Here is a 22,015-nt window from a genome sequence, read left to right as displayed (position 1 = left end):
GCCTATGAATAAATAACCATTTCTTTCTAGGGTTGAAGTTATATTTTCAGGGTTCTCTTTAATTATTTTGAGTTATACATGTGTCATTAAGCAATGCTTTATATAATACACTGATTTTAACTTACATATTGCACATTTATCTCCAGGGTGAATTTGTAAATGAATACGTCGGTGAATTAATTGATGAAGAAGAATGCAGATTGCGAATCAAGCGAGCCCACGAGAACAGTGTAACTAATTTTTATATGTTAACTGTTACCAAGGTAAAATTGCTTTTTTTTTTTCGTAAGAAAAAGGGATTTGTTTCTGTTTTTGTTTCATAGTCTTAATTCAGTTTCTTTCAATTTGATTTTTCTTCAGGCAGAGCATAATGATTTGCAGTAGCTAGTGTGCTGCCTACTATAACGTGCCAATTATACCAGAGTACAAAATGAATGATACTGAAGCTTTGCACATGTCATGTAAGACAGCACTGTGAGTGAAAATAAAACCAGGAGCAGGGTTAGCATATCTGGATTTTAGTCTGAGTTCTTTGTCAAAAAAGTCCTGGGCCTCAGTTTCTTTATTACTGAAGGAGAGAATCAACTCTGTGATTCTAAGGTATAAACCACTGTTATTAAAGTTCTACTGTAGCCAAAACTCCAAATTGTTCTGTATATTAAAACTTTTTGGCAGGGCATGGTGGCTCATGCCTGTAATCCCAATACTTTGGGAGGCTGAGGAGGGCAGATCACATGAGCCCAGGAGTTTGAGACCAGCCTGTGCAACATAGGAAGACCCTGTCTCTACAAAAAATAAAAAGTTAGCCAGGTGTGGTGGCACGTGCCTGTGGTTCCAGCTCCTCAAGAGGCCAAGGTAGGAGGATCACTTGAGCCCAGGAGGTCAAGGTTGTAGTGAACTGTGATCACACCACTGCATTCCTGCTTGGGCAACGGAGCAAGACCCTGTCTCAAAAAAAAAAAAGAGGCCGGGTGCGGTGGCTCATGCCTGTAATCCCAGCACTTTGGGAGGCCGAGGTGGGCGGATCATGAGGTCAGGAGATCGAGACCATCCTGGCTAACACAGTGAAACCCCGTCTCTACTAAAAATACAAAAAAAAATTAGCCGGGCGTGGTGGTGGGCGCCTGTAGTCCCAGCTATTTGGGAGGCTGAGGCAGGAGAATGGCGTGAACCCAGGAGGCGGAGCTTGCAGTGAGCCGAGATCGTGCCACTGCACTCCAGCCTGGGCGACAGAGCAAGACTCCGTCTCAAAAAAAAAAAAGAAAAAAGAAAATAATGAGTGCTGTCATAAGAAAAATGACAGTAAAGCTGCTAGTTTAATCTCTGCAGTTGTAAGACCTATTTGATACACAGTAAATCCATTATCTCAGTTAATTTTTTTGTCAGTTCTCTGATTTACAGAGGACAAGAAGCTGATGTCCAGCCATGATAAGTCATTTGTCGACTATTTTGTTATACTTTTAAGAACCAAGACTGGTACCCATGTTTTCCTGTGTTCTAGGCTATCATATCTCTAAAACTGAGATTCAGAATATCATTAAAGTAAGAAATGGAGCTTAAAAGTATTTTAACTGATAGGTCATTGTTTGAAAGTTTTACAACTTTCATAAACATATTTCATAAACATCAGTTAAAATGCCATTCTTTATGATTGCTGGGATCTGGCTCCTTCAACCCTATCCTCCCTGCCTGTGGCCCCTTCAGCCATGGTGATAGCACTTGAGAGGTTCAGCTCTGTGGAGCTTATCCAGATTGTTAGAGTTCAAATTCAGGAAACCTGAATATTCAGCTTTTTAATGTATTGTGAACTTCAAGTAAAAACAGAGCAAATAGATAAGCACTGGAGAATATATCCTACACAGTAGTCCTTCCATGAGACACATCTCCAAGTTTTGTTTCTCATTTTTCTTAATTCTTTGTGGCCTAAGCTCTCATATATCCCCCCCTATACTAGTTTTGCCTCCTGCTTGGAGCAGAAAAGGAGGGCTGACAGCAAAACACCAGAGTAGTTTTCAGAACTTCGAGATCTCTAATCAGAAAATACCATTCCTAAACCTCTGGCCCACTAATCTTCTAAATAGCATTATTCCATGGTCTATTTGTTTCTAGAAGCAAACTTAAAAAGCAACTAAATCCCACTTTATCCTAATTACTTTACTTTGACTTGAAGGTCATCAGATAAAGGAGAGAACTTAGTAAATTGCCCAGGCAGCCTCACATTTCCTGATTTGTCAGTTGTCAAACACCAGCTGGTAGCAAAATGCTGCTGCCTGTGATCCTTGACTGAGTTGGATGTTTCTGGGAGAGACTTAATTTATGTAAAAGGTACCTTTCTTTTCTTTCTGAAGGACCGTATAATTGATGCCGGCCCAAAAGGAAATTATTCTCGCTTCATGAACCACAGTTGTAATCCCAACTGTGAAACACAAAAGTGGACAGTGAATGGAGATGTTCGAGTGGGACTATTTGCTCTCTGTGATATTCCTGCAGGTAAAAAAGTAACTCGTTCCCCATGCTTTCCTCCCTAGGAAGAAAGTATATCCTATAGAGCCAGGACATGGTTCTTCAAGGCTTGATGCCCAAGAACTTATTCAAATAAGAGGAAGGTTATATTTAGAAAACGTATTCAAATAAAAGGAAGGTTATATTTAGAATTGAGTGTTAGCTGCCAGTGAGAGGTAAAAATCTATAACCTCAAAAGGGAATTTAATGAGAACTTTTATGTAAGAGCGGGTCTGACAGGATTCTGTGTCCACAGTCCTGCTGAATGAATTCTCTAAGTTAGCTGCTGTCCGTACAGTGTAACCAGATGTTTTAGCTGTTTTCTTTTTAAAACATATTAACAGTAATGAGCTTGTGTTAACAGCAGCTGGTTCCTTAGTTGCTGATATCTTTTGTTGTTGTTTTCACTTTGAAAGTTCATTCTGTTTCAAATTAGACATAAAAGCCTCTGAAGCCAGAGCTGTTTTCATTTTTCCTTACCTATCCAGCATCTGAACAATAAAACTTGGTTTCTCCTTTGTTTAGTTTGTAGAAAAATAGGTGAGAAGAGAAATGCTATAGCTAAAACAGATTTAAACTGTGTTTCTAGAACTCATTGTGGATTGTTTAAGCCCAGCTAGAAGAAAGCTTAAGGAGGCCCTAGTTTGAGTCCCTGGATCTTTGGTGTATGCAGTAAACCTTCATTTTGGATCTTTATTTGATCATAATGTAAAGCAGTAATTACTGAAAATAGTATTGTTACAATTCCATGGTCATATTGTTCATTTAGAAACTAGTGTGAGTTAGCGATAGAAAAGAAGGCTGAACTGGAACCTATTCTCCTGAGCATAGATTGCAGATTCTTAGACCCTGTCACTTTGGTTTCAACCACTGCTGTGAAAAGCACATGACTTCTTTTGAGGATGTGTAGTTTTGCTGTCATTGTTCCTGGGTGGGGATGTTTTTCTCCTTTTCTTTTTTTACCATCACTGTTATCAATGAGGTAGAACACTGGCAAGGGAAACGCCTTCATGCCAGAATGATGTCTCTTTTTTTCATTAGGAGAGTGTGCCTGTGAGAGCATTTCTCTTCCCCATGACTCGAGTTTGAATAATTATTTCTCCTGTGTTTCAGGGATGGAGTTAACATTTAATTATAACCTAGATTGTCTGGGCAACGGCAGAACGGAGTGCCACTGTGGGGCAGATAACTGCAGTGGTTTTCTAGGAGTGCGGCCAAAGGTCAGTCTTGCAGGGGAGCGCCCCCAGCCAACAGGCGATAAGGAGTAGGGCTGTTAAGAAGTCTGTTTGGCCGGGCGCGGTGGCTCACGCCTGTAATCCCAGCACTTTGGGAGGCCGAGGAGGGCAGATCACGAGGTCAGGAGATTGAGACCATCCTGGCTAACATGGTGAAACCCCGTCTCTACTAGAAATACAAAAAATCAGCTGGGCGTCAGCTACTCGGAGAGGCTGAGGCAGGAGAATGGTGTGAACCCGGGAGGCGGAGCTTGCAGTGAGCCGAGATCGCGCCACTGCACTCTAGCCTGGGCGACAGAGCGAGACTCCGTCTCAAACAAAAAAAGAAGTCTGTCTGTGTGTTTGTGACCATCTCAGGAACCTGCTGGCAGTTGGGCACCTGGATTAGTTTGTGGGTCATCGGCTGGGCTTATCGAACATTTAGACTGTGACTTTCCAAGGAAACTTGTTTCAGTAAAGTCTGTTAGGTTCTGAGAATGTATTTTATTTCAGATTGAATATGAAATTAGCAAAAAGCTAATTTAAAACTTTAAAAATTCACAAAATACTAAAGTCCACTGAATTACAACTTTAAAATGGTGAATTATGTGGTATGTGAATTATATCTCAATGAAAAAAATTAACAGGTTGTCTAAAAGTTGCTTGGATTTACCACTACCCTTGCAATTAAAAATAAAAAGCACCTGGCTGGGTGTGGTGGCTCACGCCTGTAATCCCAGCATGTTGGGAGGCCGAGGCCGGTGGATCACAAAGTCAAGAATTTTAAGACCAGTCTGACCAACATGGTGAAACCCCATCTCTACTAAAAATACAAAAACTAGTTGGGCGTGGTGGCGCGCACCTGTAATCTCAGCTACTCAGGAAGCTGAGGCAGAAGAATCGCTTGAAACCGGGAGGCAGAGTTTGCAGTGAGCCAAGGTCGCGCCATTGCACTTCAGCATGGGCAACAGAGCGAGACTCCATCTTGAAAAACTAAATAAATAAAAATAATAAAAAGCACCCTATTCAAAAGTCAATGAAGGCCAGATGCAGTGGCTCATGCCTGTAATCCTAGCTCTTTGGGAGGCCAAGGCAGGCAGATTGCCTGAACTCAGGAGTTCAAGACCAGCCTGGGCAACACAGTGAACCCCCGTCTCTACTAAAATACAAAACATTAGCCATGTGTGGCAGCACGCGCCTGTAATCCCAGCTACTCGGGAGGCTGAGGCAGGAGAATTGCTTGAACCCAGGAGGCGGAGGTTGCAGTGAGATGAGATCGCCCCACTGCACTCCAGCCTGGTGACAGAGTGAGACTCAGTCTCCAAAAAAAGTCAGTGAAAGGCTGAGGCAGGAGGATCACTTGAACCCAGAAGTTTGAGACCAGCCTGGGCAATATAGCAAGACCCTGTCTCTACAAAAAAAATTACAAAAATTAGCCAGGCATGATGGCATTCACATGTAGTCCCAGCTACTTGGGAGGCTGAGACAAGAGGATTGCTTGAGCCCAGGAGGTCGAGGCTGCAGTGAGCCAAGACTGCACCACTGCACTCCAGCCTGGACAAGAGAGCGAGAACTCCATCTCAAAAATAAAATAATTTTTAAGTCAGTGAAAACAAAACTTTATGTTATAGTATTTGTTGCAGCATAAGGCCTCCTGATGTTTTTAGGTAATTGTATAACAGATGAATTTAAATGAATGCGAGGTTGTAGGGTTTTCCTGTGTCCAGCTTCATGCACTGTCTGTGATGTTTGAAACTATGATCCTTTCTTTCCTGCCAGTCGGCATGTGCGTCAACAATTGAAGAGAAGGCAAAAAATGCTAAGTTAAAACAGAAGAGACGAAAGATCAAAACAGAACCAAAGCAGATGCATGAAGATTACTGTTTTCAATGTGGAGATGGTGGAGAGCTGGTCATGTGTGACAAAAAAGACTGTCCCAAAGCATACCACCTCCTATGCCTTAATCTGACTCAGCCACCATATGGTAAGCTGGACCTTCAGGACCCTTTCCCTAATTTGTGTCTTTGCCAACTATGTGTAACTCAGAATATATTCCATGCCATGGAATAGGAAATGTTGAATAGAACAAACAATAGCAAAAAATTATGCTGGCAAAAAATCTTTCCCCTTACACATTTGGGATACCTTGTGGTTCATCAAGGATTGGTTTTTTGTATACTGTTCCCATAGGTGGGTAGTTGGTACCTATGGTGTTGGGTTTTGGCCAGTAGCTCACATCCATCCTAAATAGTACACCCAGATCTGCGTTTGGTTGAAATTTGGAGTTGTATTCAATTGAATTCCATCTCCCAATGAGAGAAGAAGGAACCTGAGTTTTTCATGGGTAATCAAGACAGGCACTAACTTGGGCACTTCTCCTTCCTCCCCTTCTCCCCGAATTAGGAAAGTGGGAGTGTCCGTGGCATCAGTGCGATGAGTGCAGCAGTGCAGCTGTTTCCTTCTGTGAATTCTGTCCACATTCATTTTGTAAAGATCATGAAAAAGGGGCCCTGGTTCCCTCTGCACTGGAAGGCCGCCTCTGCTGCTCAGAACATGACCCCATGGCTCCTGTGTCACCAGAATACTGGAGCAAGATAAAATGTAAATGGGAATCACAAGATCATGGAGAAGAAGTAAAAGAATAAATGTGTGGTGTCCCCTCCTTTCTATTTAAGTGAAAAAAGCCAATAGATCATGCATTTAAAAAGAAGAGACTGCTACAGTGCATACAGCCTTTGCCATCGGAACTGCCTTATTAAAGCAAAAATGGGAAACCAGTTCATGCAGGCAGAAGCAGTTGGTGGTGTCTGGTTTTTGTTTGGTTTGGTTGGTTTGGGGATTCTTTTGTGGAGGGTTAAATTCCCTTGGTCTTTTCTTGCCTTTTATTGTGCTTCAATGCCATTGCAGCTTGAAAAAGAAATGTTTTTGCTGTTAAAGTAAGAACAAAGAGAAAAGAAAGTTTTGTTAATGAGATAAATTTAAAGTCTAAGATGTGTTCCTTGGTTGTATAAAGCAAAAGTAGCCATCATTCCTTTATTTATTTTCATTTTTAGGAATTTCAAGAAGTGTAGTTCAATAGTCTAATCAAGTGTGTGTGTTTTAAGTAGGAATCTGAGAAAGCCCTCTAGGAAAGGGTATGATAAGCTTTATATACCTCTTTACTGAGCAGTAGGTAGGCTCACTTCTCTTTCCCTTCAAAATGCTTTTCATAGGCTTAGAGAAGGGCTCTATGGAAGTATTAAATCTGGCCTCTTAAAAACAATGCCTTGGTGGATTTTACCTCTGTGGTCTTAAACAAGGTGGGCTTTGTAGTATGGTAACTTTACCTAGAAAGGTATATGGTGTGTTTCCTTGGTGGAAGGAAAAAAAGGAATGGCTGTGCTCACTGATTTTTGAAACGTTTTCCATTGACATGGATGGTTTGGGTTTTGGATGAAGTGCGTTTCTGTGGATATGAAGCATAGTTAGAATGGTCACTCCTATTTTACTGAGACTGATTAAGGCAGCTAAAGGGGGATGAAGGCACAAACCAAAAGTTGGATCTGTCCAATTTTATTGTAGACCCTGGTCTTAATTGGAGAGAATTACAGGCATTTTATTTTTCGTCTGTGTTTTCCTCTCCTACTCAAACATTTCTTTTGTCATCTGACCATTCAGTCATGTTTCCTGGTAAAACCACACAAGTGAGTTTGAATTGTATTTGAATAGATCTTTTTGGTTGAGTTCCTAATTTGGGGGGTGAAAGTAGTAGGGGCATCCCCAGGTTACATGTAAAGAATTTCTATTATTATCCAGTACTTAAGATTGCTCCCATTGAGTAAGAGGAAGAACTTCTACTTTTATAGGGTGCATAAGAGCCACACAAACACACTTCATCTTAGGAAGCACTTGGAGAAAACTCCCAAGAAAGTCAGTGTTAGCAAAAATGGTTGACAGTGACACTTGACTCTTATAGACGCGAGTATACCAAGATGTCTGCTCACCAAACTCACGTGCTTTTAATGCTTAGGAATATGTATATTCCAGTATTCCTTGTATGAAAATAATTAGTAATGTCAGACATTGTTGTAACACTGTACTAAGTAGAAGTCTAGGGTTAGCTTGAATGAACGTTAACTTTCTCTGTGAATTTTGACTGCTTACAATTGCTGGTACCTGGTAGCATTTATTTTCCCTCAAGTACCTAGTAACCTTATGAAGGTAGGGAGGGTAGATGCGCTACCACATTCCTTCAGCTGTATTGAGTGTTCCATTTGCTTATCAATTTAGAGCTCTTCTATGGAAAGAGGGTGAAAATCTGTTTTGTGCCTCTTTTTTTGTATGTAAATGTGCAATTATACTGGATTTTCTCTTGTAAAAAACAACACTACAATTCTTTTACTGAAGCTCCTAAACTGCCATTTGCCTGACTCCAGCAATTAATTCTGCGGTGACTCACTGGGCTTCCAGTACTTCTGTTGATTAGATATGGTCCCAAAAGAAAGAGCAAAATGAAAAATGTGATCCATGTCACCAAATATAATTGCTACAAGTAACATGAAATACAGCTCACCAAAACACTAAACTTTGCTCTTGAGCAATTAGTTTGATGTCCTTTTAAAAAATAAGAAAAGCTAGGTTTTATCATACTAAAATTTTATTTTGTATATGATATTTGGTTTTTTAAACTTACTAACATAAGGATTTCCTTTAATATTCCAAATACAGTTCTTGTTGAAACAGTATCCAACATGAAATCTTATCTCCTTGCTTTCAGACTTAGTGCTATTTACTATCTAAAGACTTTTATATGGTAAGCCAGGGTACATCCTATGTACTACAGATACCTTAGGTTTCAGTATTTTTATGCAGCTTCTTCATTGTGTCACATTTTGTTTTCATATCTGTAACACAGCTCTGCTGAAATTAAAAAAAAAATGATGATTAATAGGATTGTTTCACCGTTTCAGAAATCAGAGTAGAAAACAAAATAGCTGCCGGGTGCAGTGGCTGACACCTGTAATCCCAGCACTTTGGGAGGCCGAGGTGGGCAGATCACAAGGTCAGGAGTTTGAGACCAGCCTGACCAACATGGTGAAACCCCGTCTCTACTAAAAATACAAAAAGTAGCCGGGCATGGTGGCACGTGCCTGTAGTCCCAGTTTCTCAGGAGGCAGAAGTTACAGTGAGCCAAGATCATACCACTGCACTCCAGCCTGGGCGACAGAGCGAGACTCCATCTCAAAAAAAAAAAAAAAAAAAAAAAAAAGTAACCATAGTTCTGAAGTCTTTGGCCATGAATGTTCTTTAATGGTCTTAAAAGCAGTTTTAGTCATGCCGGTGCCAAGGAGCTCTCCTCACACCTCCATAGCGTCAATGTTGACCTATTTTATATATTTTTAAGTTGCAGATTATAGATGCAGAAAGAGAAAATTGTACTTTATGTGTGCATGAGTATACATGCACTGTGCCTGTGATACACCAACGAAATATTCCAAAAGACATTGCTCACTCATAGTCTGAAGTTGGTATTTGTTAACTTTTAAATCTATATGTGGTCAGAGTGTAAGTGGCTGGTTTTTATTCTTGTCCAACAATGAAATAAAGCAGCACGGGCTAATGGTGGTATTTTTTTTAACCACATGTTAATTTGTTGAAGGAAGAAGTGAACATAAGATTTTTGATAATCAGCCTAAAGCTTCAGAAACTGGATCAGTAAGAGCTAAAGATGAAATCCTGGGAAACCTTCCCAGGCACTGTGCAGGGGAGGGAGGGGCTGGACCGCCACTGCTGTGAGGGAAGAATCGGAAGAGCTGCCCGTGGCTGGCTGAGAAGGGCAGGGTGGATGGCCCTTCATTCGTGGAAGGCTGAAGCAGCCAGAGGCAGTGATTCACCTCATTAATGTCTAATCAGGGAGAGATACAGGAGTGAGTTGGGTTTTATTTTCATTTTTGTTTTAACAAGTTCCCACTCTATCTTAATTCTCAAAAATGATCTGGCCTAATCTATAGAACTGGCTGAGTTTGGAAATCATTTAAAATTTGGAATTTTTTGTACAAGTCAAGAACATATCTGAAAGCTAAAAAAGTAATGGAGGCAGGCTCGCAGCTCCCTTCTACCATTTACACAAAATATTTGAAAACATGTCTGTAAATAACATTGTAGAACTGAGTGATTGAGTATCTAATCATGTAAAGGACCCTCAGATGGGACAGGCTGTTGGACAACTTTCCTGGTTCATGAAGTGGAATTTCCTTTTTGAGTAGTTTCTTGCATGGTGCATTCCAATAGGTCAAACCCAGACCTACAGTTTGCCAACAGGCCATCTGTACAGAATACAATCTCTGGACTGCCCAGGACTTGTTGCTTGTCTTTCATTTCATTTTAAATACAAAGCTCTTCCTTTAGCATTCACCTTAAAGTCAAGGTGTTGGCTGCCACATGCCATGTCCTCTTAACAAGATAAGAAAACAGTGGCTATGGAGCCCTCACGGCTGGGAAGCTGACATTCCATGTACTTCCACATGAGAAAAAGGACATCGGAAAGTTGCTTTATTTCTGGGCAGCGTAGACTAAAGTTACTTTTCACAAGGCTGATGCATCCAGCCACCCCTAGTTGTCCAAGTTGGTGCAGACATGAACTGATGAATGGAAACACTTTCCTTTGGCCTAGGGCCACCTAGAATTAGTCTCTGGTTATTTGTAAAACAAAAAGTAGAACTTGCTTCCATTTTCAGATGGACTAGGGAATACTATAATTAGACAGCTTTGCAATGAATTAACAAATACTGAAAAGTTGGAAATGTGTATATACTGAAATCTCACCAACTTTTACCTGGGGTGGGGTACCAGGAGAAAGGGGGTTATAATAGGGTAAGGGGGGGGATGTTTACCACAGGTACGAAGTAGTCACTTTAACATTGAGACCTCTGCCTCATTGAATTCAGGTTTTTTAAGTACTTGAAACTCTTCAGATTCTCCTTATTTTACAGTTTTTTTTTACATTTATGAAGTAGAAAGCATTGTTTTGTAAATTGTTTTGAAAATAAATAGCCTAGTCTCTTATCCTCTTTAGCGTGGATTAAAGGTGAAGTTCTGCAAATGGGAGAGTGTTCACAGTAGATAGCTCAGATTGATTGAACACATTTGAGGAAGAGACTCCTGCATGAGATACCAGCATTTTTACAAATACTTCTTATGTACGTTCTTTATTTTGTCATCCCTCTCCTCAAGCACATCTTTCCTTTTACTATGTCTATGTAGGGAAAAAAATAAAAAATTGCACTTACGTTACACTCCCAAAATGTGGGTAATCCGTGTCTTTCAAAAACCATTTCTGTTTTTTGTTTTGTTTTGGTCAGTCCATTGCATAAGTGACAAGTTTGGGTGCTTGTGGCACGTATTTATGAAGGGGGAGGGGGATGAGAATTGCCTGTCCTTCAGTAGGCTGTAAAAGTAATTTACATGTAAGTAAAAAGGGAAAATAGAATAGATGCCAAAGTCATTTATTCAATCCTTAGTTTTCTTATGTGGCATTACTGCATCTGCTAGTTAGTGAGCTTTTACTGCTCCCCTCCCTGCCTGCCAACACACTTGATGTTGCAAACAGCCCTCAAGTATTTGTCAGGTTACCTATATAAGGTATTGATAAGGTATTCTTGTCAGTTTAGAAATGGACTGGATAAAACTTACTTTGTTGTCATTATTTTATTTCATTTGTCCTGTTACATGCCCTATGTTAAGAAAATTATATTGCCACTACTAACCAAGATGCTAAATGAGTGTTCCAACTGACTAATATCATTTTTTATATACAAGGGTATGTGTATATTTGGAATTGATACAAGAAATTCATTTGTACCCATTTGAGTGATATTGCACAACAAACAGATACCTACAGACGCCGTTTTCATTTTCTCGTGTTCTTTATGATAATGATCTTTGTAGATTGGTTATTTCTGTACTTTATCTGTAATAAACTTTGTAGATCCTGTGAACCGTTACTTTGCCTAAATCACTTGAGACTTGAGTCTTTAATAACAAAGCATCAATATTCACTAAAGTCAATCTCTTTTGAGTTTCTGTGACTTGGCTAGAAGCTCTTGACACTAAGGGATTAGTGTTAATTTTCCCTGGGGGTGTTCCACTAGGGCATTACTGTATAATGACTTGATGTTGCCACATAGACTTCAAGATATATAATATTTTGAGGATTTTGTTGATTGGCCTATGTTTTATTGCATAGTGTGAAACGTGTAAAGCTTGGTTAACCTGTATATAGATAGCTTATTGTTGACTAGTTATAGTGTATTTAGGATTGCCTGTAATATTTAAGCTTCTTTACTGATGTGTGTGCTGGTAGGAACATATAATTTTTGTACATTATATTTACTGAGATGTTGCCTTTTTTATTTTACAAATACTTTGGAATTCCAATGTGTTTTTTGCTTCCGTGAGGATTAATTTGGAAAGGTTTTTAATGACATTCCACTGATTTCAGATTTTGCTTGAGATTGACTTCAATAAATTGTCCTGTATGTTCCAAATTAAATATGTGGGCTTGTTCTTTGCCAATAATTTTTTGCTACAACCTGGGTGGGAGGACTAAATAACACAATCTAGCCAACCTCAGGCAGTGTAGCTTCCTGCAGAATGCGGCTGTGTTGCTAAGGAACGAGGATCTGAGAGCGAGCTGTTTGGTTTTCTATTTAGAGGCGAGGTCCCGGGAGAAGGCTGCTCCCCGCGGTGGTGTGATTGGGCCGTGGAGAGGAGCTGCTGATGGACCGCATGCCGACCTACTCGGCTGGAACTGGGGCGCTGGCTCCCTGCTGAACGCAGCGGAGGGCAGCTCCGCTGGCTTTGCGTCCCCTTTGCCAGACGATGCCCTCGGCACAGCCGCCAGGCCAGCTTCCTGGGGAGCCGCCGGAGCGCGGGCGACTGGGAGAGGGGGCGGTGCGCAGTTCCCGGCCCGGCCCTCCCCGCGGAGGCGGCCACGTCAGCGCAGCGTCGCTCGGGGCTCGCGGCCCGATGGGGAAGGCGGCGGCGGCGGCGGCGGTGGCCTTTGGGGCCGAAGTGGGCGTGCGGCTCGCGCTGTTCGCGGCCTTCCTGTAAGATCCACGGCCGGGCCCGGGCGGCCTCGCTTCCCAGGCAGGCAGGCGGCAGGGGGCGGCGGGCCGGGCAGTGGGGAAGCAGGGAGGAAGCCAGGCGACCTGCTTTGCGCTTCTTTGTTCCCCTCTAGGGTGACGGAGCTGCTCCCCCCGTTCCAGAGACTCATCCAGCCGGAGGAGATGTGGCTCTACCGGAACCCCTACGTGGAGGCGGAGTATTTCCCCACCAAGCCGATGTTTGTGCGTGGAGAAAGATCGTCCCTCCTCCCTCCCCATGACCGGGCTTCCCGCGGGCACCTGTGCGTTTTCCGCCCCGAGACGGCCTCTGTAGGGACCCACTGCCCACTCCGCTGCTGTGCGCTGGGTTCCGCCTCCTAGGGCTCGAGTGTTTAAGATCCTGATTGAGAGAGGAGGGTGTCCGAGCCTCTTTGGGCTGAGACAACGTTTTCCCGGGCGCTCTGCGCCTCAGCCTGAGGTACCGGGGCCCGAGCTGCACGGGCGCTGCTGTTCACTGGTGGCGCTGCCTGGGGCCCGGTTACGCGCACTCAGAGACCTTATGTTAGCGCTAGTGAGTCCTGCTGTGTCACGTCCCTCTTTCCTGTAGGAGCATGAGTGTGGCTTTTTTTTGGATTGTTAACCTCTGACATTCTGATTCAGGTTATTGCATTTCTCTCTCCACTGTCTCTGATCTTCCTGGCCAAATTTCTCAAGAAGGCAGACACAAGAGACAGCAGACAAGCCTGCCTGGGTGAGCGCTAGCCCTTTCTGGCCGGTTTCTTCGTGCTGGGAACCTAGGAAGTCGTTGTGGGATTCAGCCACGGTGAGCCTGTGTGGAGGCCACTGAGTTCTGCATTCCTAAAGAAACTCTATCCCCGCGGGAGAGCAAAATAGCACTGCAGGGACTTGGTTACGCAGGCTACACCGCAGGCAGCCCCGTGCCTAAATGCACTGGGTTATTTGTACCTCAGAAATGTCTTTGGCCTAGTACAAAATTTCTGGGCTACAAAAGAGTGATCACTGAGGACCCTAATTATTTTTGTGCCCAGGCCTGGTTGGATTCTATCCATCTCAGAAACAGCACGGCTGCTCTCATAACGAGGCCACGACCATACCTTTCCTCCTAGACAGGTTCTTTTAACTAATGGCTTTGCTTTGCAGCTGCCAGCCTTGCCCTGGCTCTGAATGGCGTCTTTACCAACACAATAAAACTGATAGTAGGGAGGTAAGTGACAACAACTAACCACCCCAGCATCTGCCTCAGCCCTTACCCACCAGAACAGAGAGGTTAATGGTGTCCACCACACGTCTTTCTCATTCTTTTCCCCTTTATCTTCACTCTGATTTTTCTTTTCTCATTCAACGCTTACTCCCTTCCCCATACCTCAGTCCTCCAGGTGACACCTGGGCTCTTTTCTGCCCTGAACAGCATTTCCCACCAACGGCCACAGCAGAGTCGGTCAGTGTCCTCTTGAGCACCTCCTGAAGCTGCAGTGTCATTTGCTGTTTGCCCTAAAAAGTAATCATGTGCTGGAGTGGGGGTTTTTCCCCTAATTTAAATGCTGACCTTGGAAGTAAGGCTTTTCTCTTAGTGTGGTGACTATACTAATCCAGTTACCTTATTTTGCCTGGGGCACTATTTGACCAATAGTTAACAGGATTATTAATGTCTGCTACAACTGAAAAATAATTTCTGGAGTTAATGATTTACGTTCCAACCATGCTTCTTTCTTCCAGGCCACGCCCAGATTTCTTCTACCGCTGCTTCCCTGATGGGCTAGCCCATTCTGACTTGATGTGTACAGGGGATAAGGACGTGGTGAATGAGGGCCGAAAGAGCTTCCCCAGTGGACATTCTTCCTGTATGAATATCACATGGACTCTACCCTATGCGTGTTTTCACATCATTGAATTTAACCTAGAAAGCTAGTAGGGATGGGAAAATCTGACTACTCTTGTTTCTAGAATTTGGAAAACTCCCCCTTCTTTAGTAACTCCACAGTTTAACAAGTCTGAGCCTTGACTATTTGGGTAAATATTACAGAACAGAAAGGTAGTTTACCTTCATGAGATTTGCACATTTAATTGTTATATTATTTGCCTAGATCCTGCAATCTTGTACTAGCAATAAAAATACCTTTAACGAAGAGTTTCTATATGTCAGGTACTTTGAAGCATTTTCATTTCTTACCTAATTATAGCTCACAATAATCCAATGAGGTGGTGACTATTACATTTATGAGTCCCATTTATAGATGAGGAAACTAAAGCATCAACAAGTTAATTCATATAGCTAGTATTCCGAAAACTATACTCAGTTAAAACATTAACTTTGGGGCACTAAGTCCTTCATTTTTCTTTTTGTTTCCCTTTCCTTCACAATGATTTACACTAGAAGTATACACAAAAAAGGATTAAAACATCCTCATGGCCGGGTGTGGTGGCTCATACCTATAATCCCAGCAATTGGGAGGCTAAGGCATGCAGATCACTTGAGGCCAGGAGTTCGAGACCAGGCTAGCCAACATGGTGAAATCCCATCTCTACTAAAAATAAAAAAATTAGCTGGGCATGGTGGCACACACATGTAGTCCCAGCTACTCGGGAGGCTAAGGCAGGAGAATCGCTTGAACCCGGGTGGTGGAGGTTGCAGTGAGCCGAGATGGTGCCACTGCACTCCAGCCTGGGCAACAGAGCAAGACTCTGTCTCAAAAACTAAAAACATACTCATGCTTCCTAGCCTCCTATGTGGGGATGAATGAGGTAGCTTCCTTTAAAAGACACACCACTTAAAAGTTTTTCTTGTTCCAGTTGCATTTGCTGGTCTGGCCTTTGCGTCCTTCTACCTGGCAGGGAAGTTACACTGCTTCACACCACAAGGCCGTGGGAAATCTTGGAGGTTCTGTGCCTTTCTGTCACCTCTACTTTTTGCAGCTGTGATTGCACTGTCCCGCACATGTGACTACAAGCATCACTGGCAAGGTAAGCAAAGTACTCAGGCCATGGAAGCTCGCATATTTCACTCATTTTATTCCTAGCACCTAGCACAGAGGATATGCTTACTAAATATCTGCTGAATGAACAAATTAATGAGTATGGATGGTCTGGGTTCTATACTAAGGATATACATTTAAAATTATAGGAAAGATAAGGCAAAAAGAGTTTACCAAAGATAAACATCCTAATTTTTCCATTATTTGAAGCATTGTAAGTTCAAGTTAAACGGCATCTACAGGAAATTTAAAACCTCAAAGTTCAATTTATTCTTAAAAATCAGGTTCATTGTCATAGGACTTTTGTTCAAAAACATAAAATTCAAGAAAACATAAAATTATAATTAAACCAAACAAATTTAAGCTGAATGCTATAGTAAGTAAAATATGCAAATTACAGAACACCTGTCTTGGCGCGGTGGCTCACACCTGTAATTCCAGCACTTTGGGAGGCTGAGGCAGGCGGATCACCTGAAGTCAGGAATTCGAGACCAGCCTGGCCAACATATTGAAACCCCGTCTCTACTAAAAATACAAAAACTGAGGCCAGGCGCAGTGGCTCACGCCTGTAATCCCAGCACTTTGGGAGGGTGAGGTAGGTGGATCACCTGAGGTCAGGAGTTGAAGACCAGCCTGACCAACAGAGTGAAACGCTATCTCTACTAAAAATACAAAATCAGCTGGGCATGGTGGCACATGCGTTTAATCCCAGCTACTTGGGAGGCTGAGGCAGGAGAATGGCTTGAACCTGACACAATTCCAAAAAAAACGTTGGAAGTATTGCCCACAGGTCCTCAGGAACCCTATTTTAAATTTTTTTTTTTTTTTTTTTTTTTTTGAGCTGGAGTCTCGCTCTGTCGCCCAGGCTGGAGTGCAGTGGCGCGATCTCGGCTCACTGCAAGCTCTGCCTCCTGAGTTCACGCCATTCTCCTGCCTCAGCCTCCCGAGTAGCTGGGACTACAGGTGGCCGCCACCATGCCCGGCTAATTTTTTGTTTTTTTTAGTAGAGACGGGGTTTCACCGTGTTAGCCAGGATGGTCTCGATCTCCTGACCTCGTGATTCGCCTGCCTCGGCCTCCCAAAGTGCTGGGATTACAGGCGTGAGCCACTGCGCCCGGCCTTAAATTTTTAAATAAACTAGTTTTTTGCAAAGAGAAGCAACTTTTTTTTTTTTTTTTTTTTTTTGAGACAGAGTCTAGCTCTGCGCCCAGGCTAGAGTGCAGTGGTGCAATCTCGGCTCACTGCAACCTCCACCTCCTGGGTTCAAGCGATTCTCCTGCCTCAGCCTCCTGAGTAGCTGGGATTACAGGCACATGCCGCCACGCCCGGCTAATTTTTGTATTTTTAGTAGAGACAGGGTTTCACTTGTTGGTCAGGCTGGTCTCAATCTCCTGACCTCGGGATCTGCCTGCCTGGTCCTCCCAAAGTGCTGGGATTACAGGCATGAGCCACCGTGCCCGGCGAGAAGCAACTCTTAAAAGACTTTACTCCTTCCTCTAGGACCCTTTAAATGGTGAAAATGGGTAGATGAACAGCAATAAGTGGACCTTTGTTACTCTTCTGAGTTAGAAAAATTCTAATTTAGTATACTCTGAACAAAGCTTATTATACTTACTTAAGATGTGTTTTGATTTGGTGTTGAGAGAGCAACCTGACAATGATAATCCTGTAACTATGATAAAATTGAGAATAAAAAGATTTTATTTAGAAACCATAAATCTGGAATTGAGGTTATTTTAGCCCCACAGTAGAGTATCCTGGAGGGCCAGGACCTCTATGCTATGTGTATGTAGTAGGATTTAAGAGCCTAATATTAAGAGAAGACTTTGTTTCCACTCTCTTCAGATGTACTAGTTGGATCCATGATTGGAATGACATTTGCCTATGTCTGCTATCGGCAGTATTATCCTCCTCTGACTGATGCAGAATGCCATAAACCATTTCAAGACAAACTTGCACTTTCCACTGCACAGAAGAAGCCTGGGGATTCTTATTGTTTTGATATTTAAAAATTGAATCTGGCTGGGCATGGTGGCTCATGCCTGTAATGCCAACACTTTGGGAGGCCGAGGAGGGTGGATCACCTGAGGTCAGGAGTTCAGGACCAGCCTGGCCAACATGGTGAAACCCTGTCTCTACTAAAAATACAAAAATTAGCCAGGAGTGGTGTGCCTGTAATCCCAGCTACTCGGGAGGCTGAGGTGGGAGAACTGCTTGAACCTGGGAAGTGGAGGTTCCAGTGAGCCGAGATCGCGCCACTGCACTCCAGCCTAGGCAACAGAGTGAGACCCCATCTCAAAAAAAAAAAAAAAAAAAAAAAAAAAAATTGAATCTACCTCAATGGAGAACAGGTGAACTAGCCCTCCTAACCGGACCATGCACAAAGCAAGAAATTCTGGCCTTTTTTTTCCGCTTCCAAGGTGCAAGTGAGGACATAAGCCACACTATATTCTGCCTCCAAATGATTACACACTTTTGCCCCTGCTCTCACGGATCTATCTTGAGGAGTTACGGTTCTTTTCCACTACTGTATGCCACATGTTCTAGTAAAAGGATCTTTTAAAGGTGTCCAACACCTTATGAATCTGGTCTATCAGATTGATATCTGAAGATCTACAGTGTTTTTACATTTAATTTAAATGCCATTCTTAGAAGGATCTTGTCACAAAGAAGCCTTTACATAGCCCCACCTTGTCTCAGAAGCTAGAGTTAACTATCAAAACTTAATTTCCATTTCATATAGCTTAAAATCTTAAAATCCAGGGCATGGCCAACTATATTACTTTGGTTCTGTTTACCTTCTCTGATGACAATTCCATCAAGCCTTAAATAGGAAAATGTCGAATCTGGGGTAATTTATCACTTTTGTGCGCATCTTATCTGAGTCCAGTCATCTGGTACTGCTGTGCATTTTGAACACCGTGGGCATAAACAATTTGTTGAATTACTAAGTGAACACAATAATAAAGAAGAAAATGGTCAGGAGTGTGGTTTCAGCACTACTAACAGATGACTATTTCTACCTCATTTGACCATAACTGTGCTCATGAGCTTCCTTCCTTCCATTCATGACTAAAGATCTGCTCAAATGCACCAATACTGCCAAGTGACTAAGGCAGAAAAGAAAAATGACAGGTATCGTCATCTGAAGGACAGATGAATCTTTTTCTGCCCCTTCTTCACAATGGAATATAAGGAACAATTATAGGATGTCATCAGAACTGATGCCATAGGACCTACCCTTTCTCTTTATTGTGATTATACTTTAAATATGACGTTGTCTTTTATGTGCATCTTCCTATATTTTCAATGTATCTTTTTCCTTCAGTAAACCTGATATTCAAATAAAATGGTAAATGTGTGCTTTTTTAAATATTTAAAGTACAAGGGGCTGGAACTTTAGTAAAGCAAAATATTGAATTCCCCATCTGCCATAAGTGATTCAACTGCTGTTATCTATAGTACTGCCTAATATTTATAAATACCAAAGGAAAGTCTCTCCAAATTGCCATGCTTTAAATTCTGAACTTAAATTCTGCCTATGACAATGATAATACCAGTCAACAGGAAAGAACTTACATATTAGTTCTTTGCCCAGAACTTATTTTTTTGTTTTAGTAATACATAAAGACAGAGAAAATCGTGACTGTATTGATTTTCTTAACTTTGTGATGGGTGAGTCCAGGTAAAAGTAGGCCACTAGTCAATATGGTTTCATTTTAGTATTTACTAAAGTTTTAAATATAATCATGTAGAAAACAAACATTTCAAAAATGCAAAATATTAGAAATCTAATCAGTGCTATTAATCTTTCCATGCAAACAATCTCTTTTGCTGAGATAAGCGATACTAGTTCTGCACCTGGAAATATGTACAAAATGATGCTGTACCAGAGTTTAAAAATAGGCTTGGTCTAGAGATTGCACATGATACAAATGAAGCAGTGCAAATAATATATGACTAAATACAGGATTTCAATCAAGCTTATTATCCTGGGAATATACAGCTATAATACCATGAATAGACAAGATATAAAGCTCTTTCACAGTTACCCACCCCTCACCACTAGGAAAGAAACATTTCTTAATACAATGAGTGGTTTATCTGGCTATCCAGGGCTATGCTGTCCATCTTTGGTTACAGGGACTCCCTCTGCTTATCCTTTGGTTTACTCTTAAATAGCACCTATTCTGCCAATAGGAAGAGTAAACATAAATTTTAAGACCACAACTTGGCAAAAGCTTCCCCTTAATATACAGTGAATACTTAATTTTCAATAACTCAGAGTTTATATACTTTTAAAAAAAATAAAGTATTCCATATATCTGAAACTTAGTGGCATACTTAGCACTAGACTATAAGCAGATGACAAAGAAAGGCCAGGCCTGACCTATACCCCAACCTTACCTCTACAATCTCCATGGTGACAGTAATTACCGTTCATTTTCCTTTTCTCTCCAGAAAAGGATAAAGACCACTGCTGTCTAAGGAATGGCTTCAGTAAATATTAAATGCCAGTGGCTTTGGATACCATAACATTTATAAAAAAATTTATAAACAATAAACCACAGCTCGCCTGTCTTTCCCACTCTATAAACAGAGGCCTGTGGAATCTGAGAGCAAGTATAAAGGATTATCATAAAGAGAACTACAAAGACAATGACAAACTGACCAATGAAGAAGAAAAATCTACAGCAAAGTAGTGAAAAGATGCCTTGACAAAATTAGTGTGCAGTCACTTGTGTTCTTAGAAGTAAACCTTACTTCGTATGTTCCAGACTTGGCTGACACTGACTCTGCAAGAGCTGTTTCTTGGACCCTACAGACATAAGTTTTTCTCTCAGAACAAGTTAAACATTTCCCCCTAGCCAAACCTACCTGCTCAATCAATGCTGCCCGTGCCAAGAGCCTTTTAAATATGCTTTGTGGACTATGGATACCTAAGAAGGAAAGAGGATACACAATACTACCTTAGCCCAAGTAGAAATGGCAGGTGGCAAATTCTGTTTCACCATAAAGGCACCACTAAAAGATTTTATTTAGAACCTCAGCAGCCTGTAGAGGCTACATAATTTCAGGTTCATCAGCTTTTACAACTACTTTCTACATAAGAATAGAAGCTATTAGCAAACAACTTCTATCAAATATAAAAGGGAGGCCTATGATATACAACATCTTTGCTTTATAAAGATGCACCTAACATGAACTAACTTGTCAACTTTAGACTCTTACAGCAGCTCAAACAGTTGCAAAAACAATGAACATCAGTGATTTCTGGCAATAAGTCTGTCAGTCAGTTCTAAGAGAGTAAACAACACTTTTTTAAAGCTATATTCTAGTCTTTCTTCATACACTACACATAAGAAAGAAATGCAGGTTCAAAAATAAATCACCCAAAAGTCTTTTCCATATCCACTGAGACTTAGCCTTCAGTTCAACACAAACAAGAGATAAGTGTACTCCAAAATGCCTTCTGAATCTCAAGAATCTGTTTCCAAACTACAACATTTTCTAAAGATAAGCAGTAAGTTCCTTAAAAACATGTCTACCCCACCCAAAACAAATCAAACCCAAAATAGGCTTTACACCATGTCAAGTACTAATCAATAAAGTGTGGCAACTATAAACTATCATCAAAGAATTAAAGATACAAACCACCCCCAGCTATGCAGAAAAAATGGCAAGTGTTTATATGAAGCCAGTGGTTAAAAGTAATAGGGCCTTTTGCTTTTCCATTCATTTCCAAAGAGGAAGATTATCTTCCAAAGACCCCAGTGGTGAGTAAGTGGCAGGCAACATGCAGGAAATGACGCAGCTGAGGAGAGGAAAATTGCAGCAACAAACAGGTGGATTTTCTGGGGAAGGATCCCTCAATGTCCGTCTAGGGAAGAAAGTGGGAGAAGAGCTGCAGTCACAACTGGAAGGCAACCACAGAGAATGCCAGAGTCGAATATACAGACTTTGTAATTTCACATCTAAAAGGCTGAGTAATTTAAATCTCAGGATGGGTGGTTGGTAATTAAAATCATAACTGTTGCCACAGTAACTCTTAGATAATAGAACCATTAAGACTCTGAGTTTAGATCCTAAAAAATGACAGGTGTCATTGGACAAAATCTCTAGCAAAACAGACATACACTAATCTTCCTCTAAATGGGCTGTGTTTTTTTCCCCATGAATTTCTACCAGTCCCTCTAAAAATGAATAGCAGCCTAGATCTTGA

General features: G+C 41.6%; 3 protein-coding genes across 24 annotated transcripts in view; 2 read left to right on the top strand and 1 right to left on the bottom strand.

The window, feature by feature from the left end:
- NSD3 (nuclear receptor binding SET domain protein 3) overlaps positions 1 to 12,246 on the top strand; it is a 113,214-nt gene extending 100,968 nt beyond the window's left edge. For 6 of the 9 annotated variants that reach the window (XM_063610911.1, XM_055295973.2, XM_055295977.2 and 3 more), the window contains 5 exons: positions 147 to 263; positions 2,349 to 2,490; positions 3,616 to 3,722; positions 5,496 to 5,700; positions 6,120 to 12,246. In XM_063610911.1, the coding sequence (XP_063466981.1) occupies positions 147 to 263; positions 2,349 to 2,490; positions 3,616 to 3,722; positions 5,496 to 5,700; positions 6,120 to 6,361 (813 nt within the window). In that variant the 3' untranslated portion in view covers positions 6,362 to 12,246. The remainder of the gene's footprint in view (positions 1 to 146; positions 264 to 2,348; positions 2,491 to 3,615; positions 3,723 to 5,495; positions 5,701 to 6,119) is intronic. The other 3 variants (XM_055295976.2, XM_063610913.1, XM_063610912.1) reach the window with 1 other exon arrangement.
- Positions 12,247 to 12,325: 79 nt separating this feature from the next.
- Positions 12,326 to 19,142, top strand: PLPP5 (phospholipid phosphatase 5). 10 transcript variants are annotated; one of them, XM_055295992.2, is made up of 7 exons: positions 12,414 to 12,802; positions 12,934 to 13,042; positions 13,514 to 13,550; positions 13,961 to 14,024; positions 14,537 to 14,661; positions 15,611 to 15,781; positions 17,638 to 18,124. In XM_055295992.2, exons 1-7 carry the CDS (start codon positions 12,576 to 12,578, stop codon positions 17,799 to 17,801), a joined length of 897 nt encoding a protein of 298 aa, XP_055151967.1. In that variant the 5' UTR covers positions 12,414 to 12,575; the 3' UTR covers positions 17,802 to 18,124. The 10 variants fall into 10 exon arrangements, with proteins under 10 accessions (XP_063466996.1, XP_055151967.1, XP_055151966.1 ...); XM_055295991.2 differs by having other exon boundaries at positions 12,424 to 12,802; positions 13,460 to 13,550; XM_063610925.1 differs by lacking the exon at positions 17,638 to 18,124 and adding an exon at positions 18,871 to 19,142 and having other exon boundaries at positions 12,449 to 12,802; positions 12,934 to 13,129; positions 13,460 to 13,550.
- DDHD2 (DDHD domain containing 2) overlaps positions 17,473 to 22,015 on the bottom strand; it is a 34,531-nt gene continuing 29,988 nt past the window's right edge. For 3 of the 5 annotated variants that reach the window (XR_010113957.1, XM_055295979.2, XM_055295981.2), the window contains one exon: positions 19,500 to 21,673. The gene's annotated coding sequence lies outside the window, so the exon portion shown is untranslated. Of the gene's footprint in view, positions 18,740 to 19,499; positions 21,710 to 22,015 lie in introns of those variants that run through there. The other 2 variants (XM_063610921.1, XM_055295980.2) reach the window with 2 other exon arrangements.

Source organism: Symphalangus syndactylus, chromosome 10, assembly GCF_028878055.3.
Source record: "Symphalangus syndactylus isolate Jambi chromosome 10, NHGRI_mSymSyn1-v2.1_pri, whole genome shotgun sequence".
Taxonomy (NCBI): Eukaryota; Metazoa; Chordata; class Mammalia; order Primates; family Hylobatidae; genus Symphalangus; species Symphalangus syndactylus.
The sequence above is the reverse complement of the archived record's forward strand: the minus strand, read 5'-3'. Positions and strand labels throughout refer to the sequence as shown.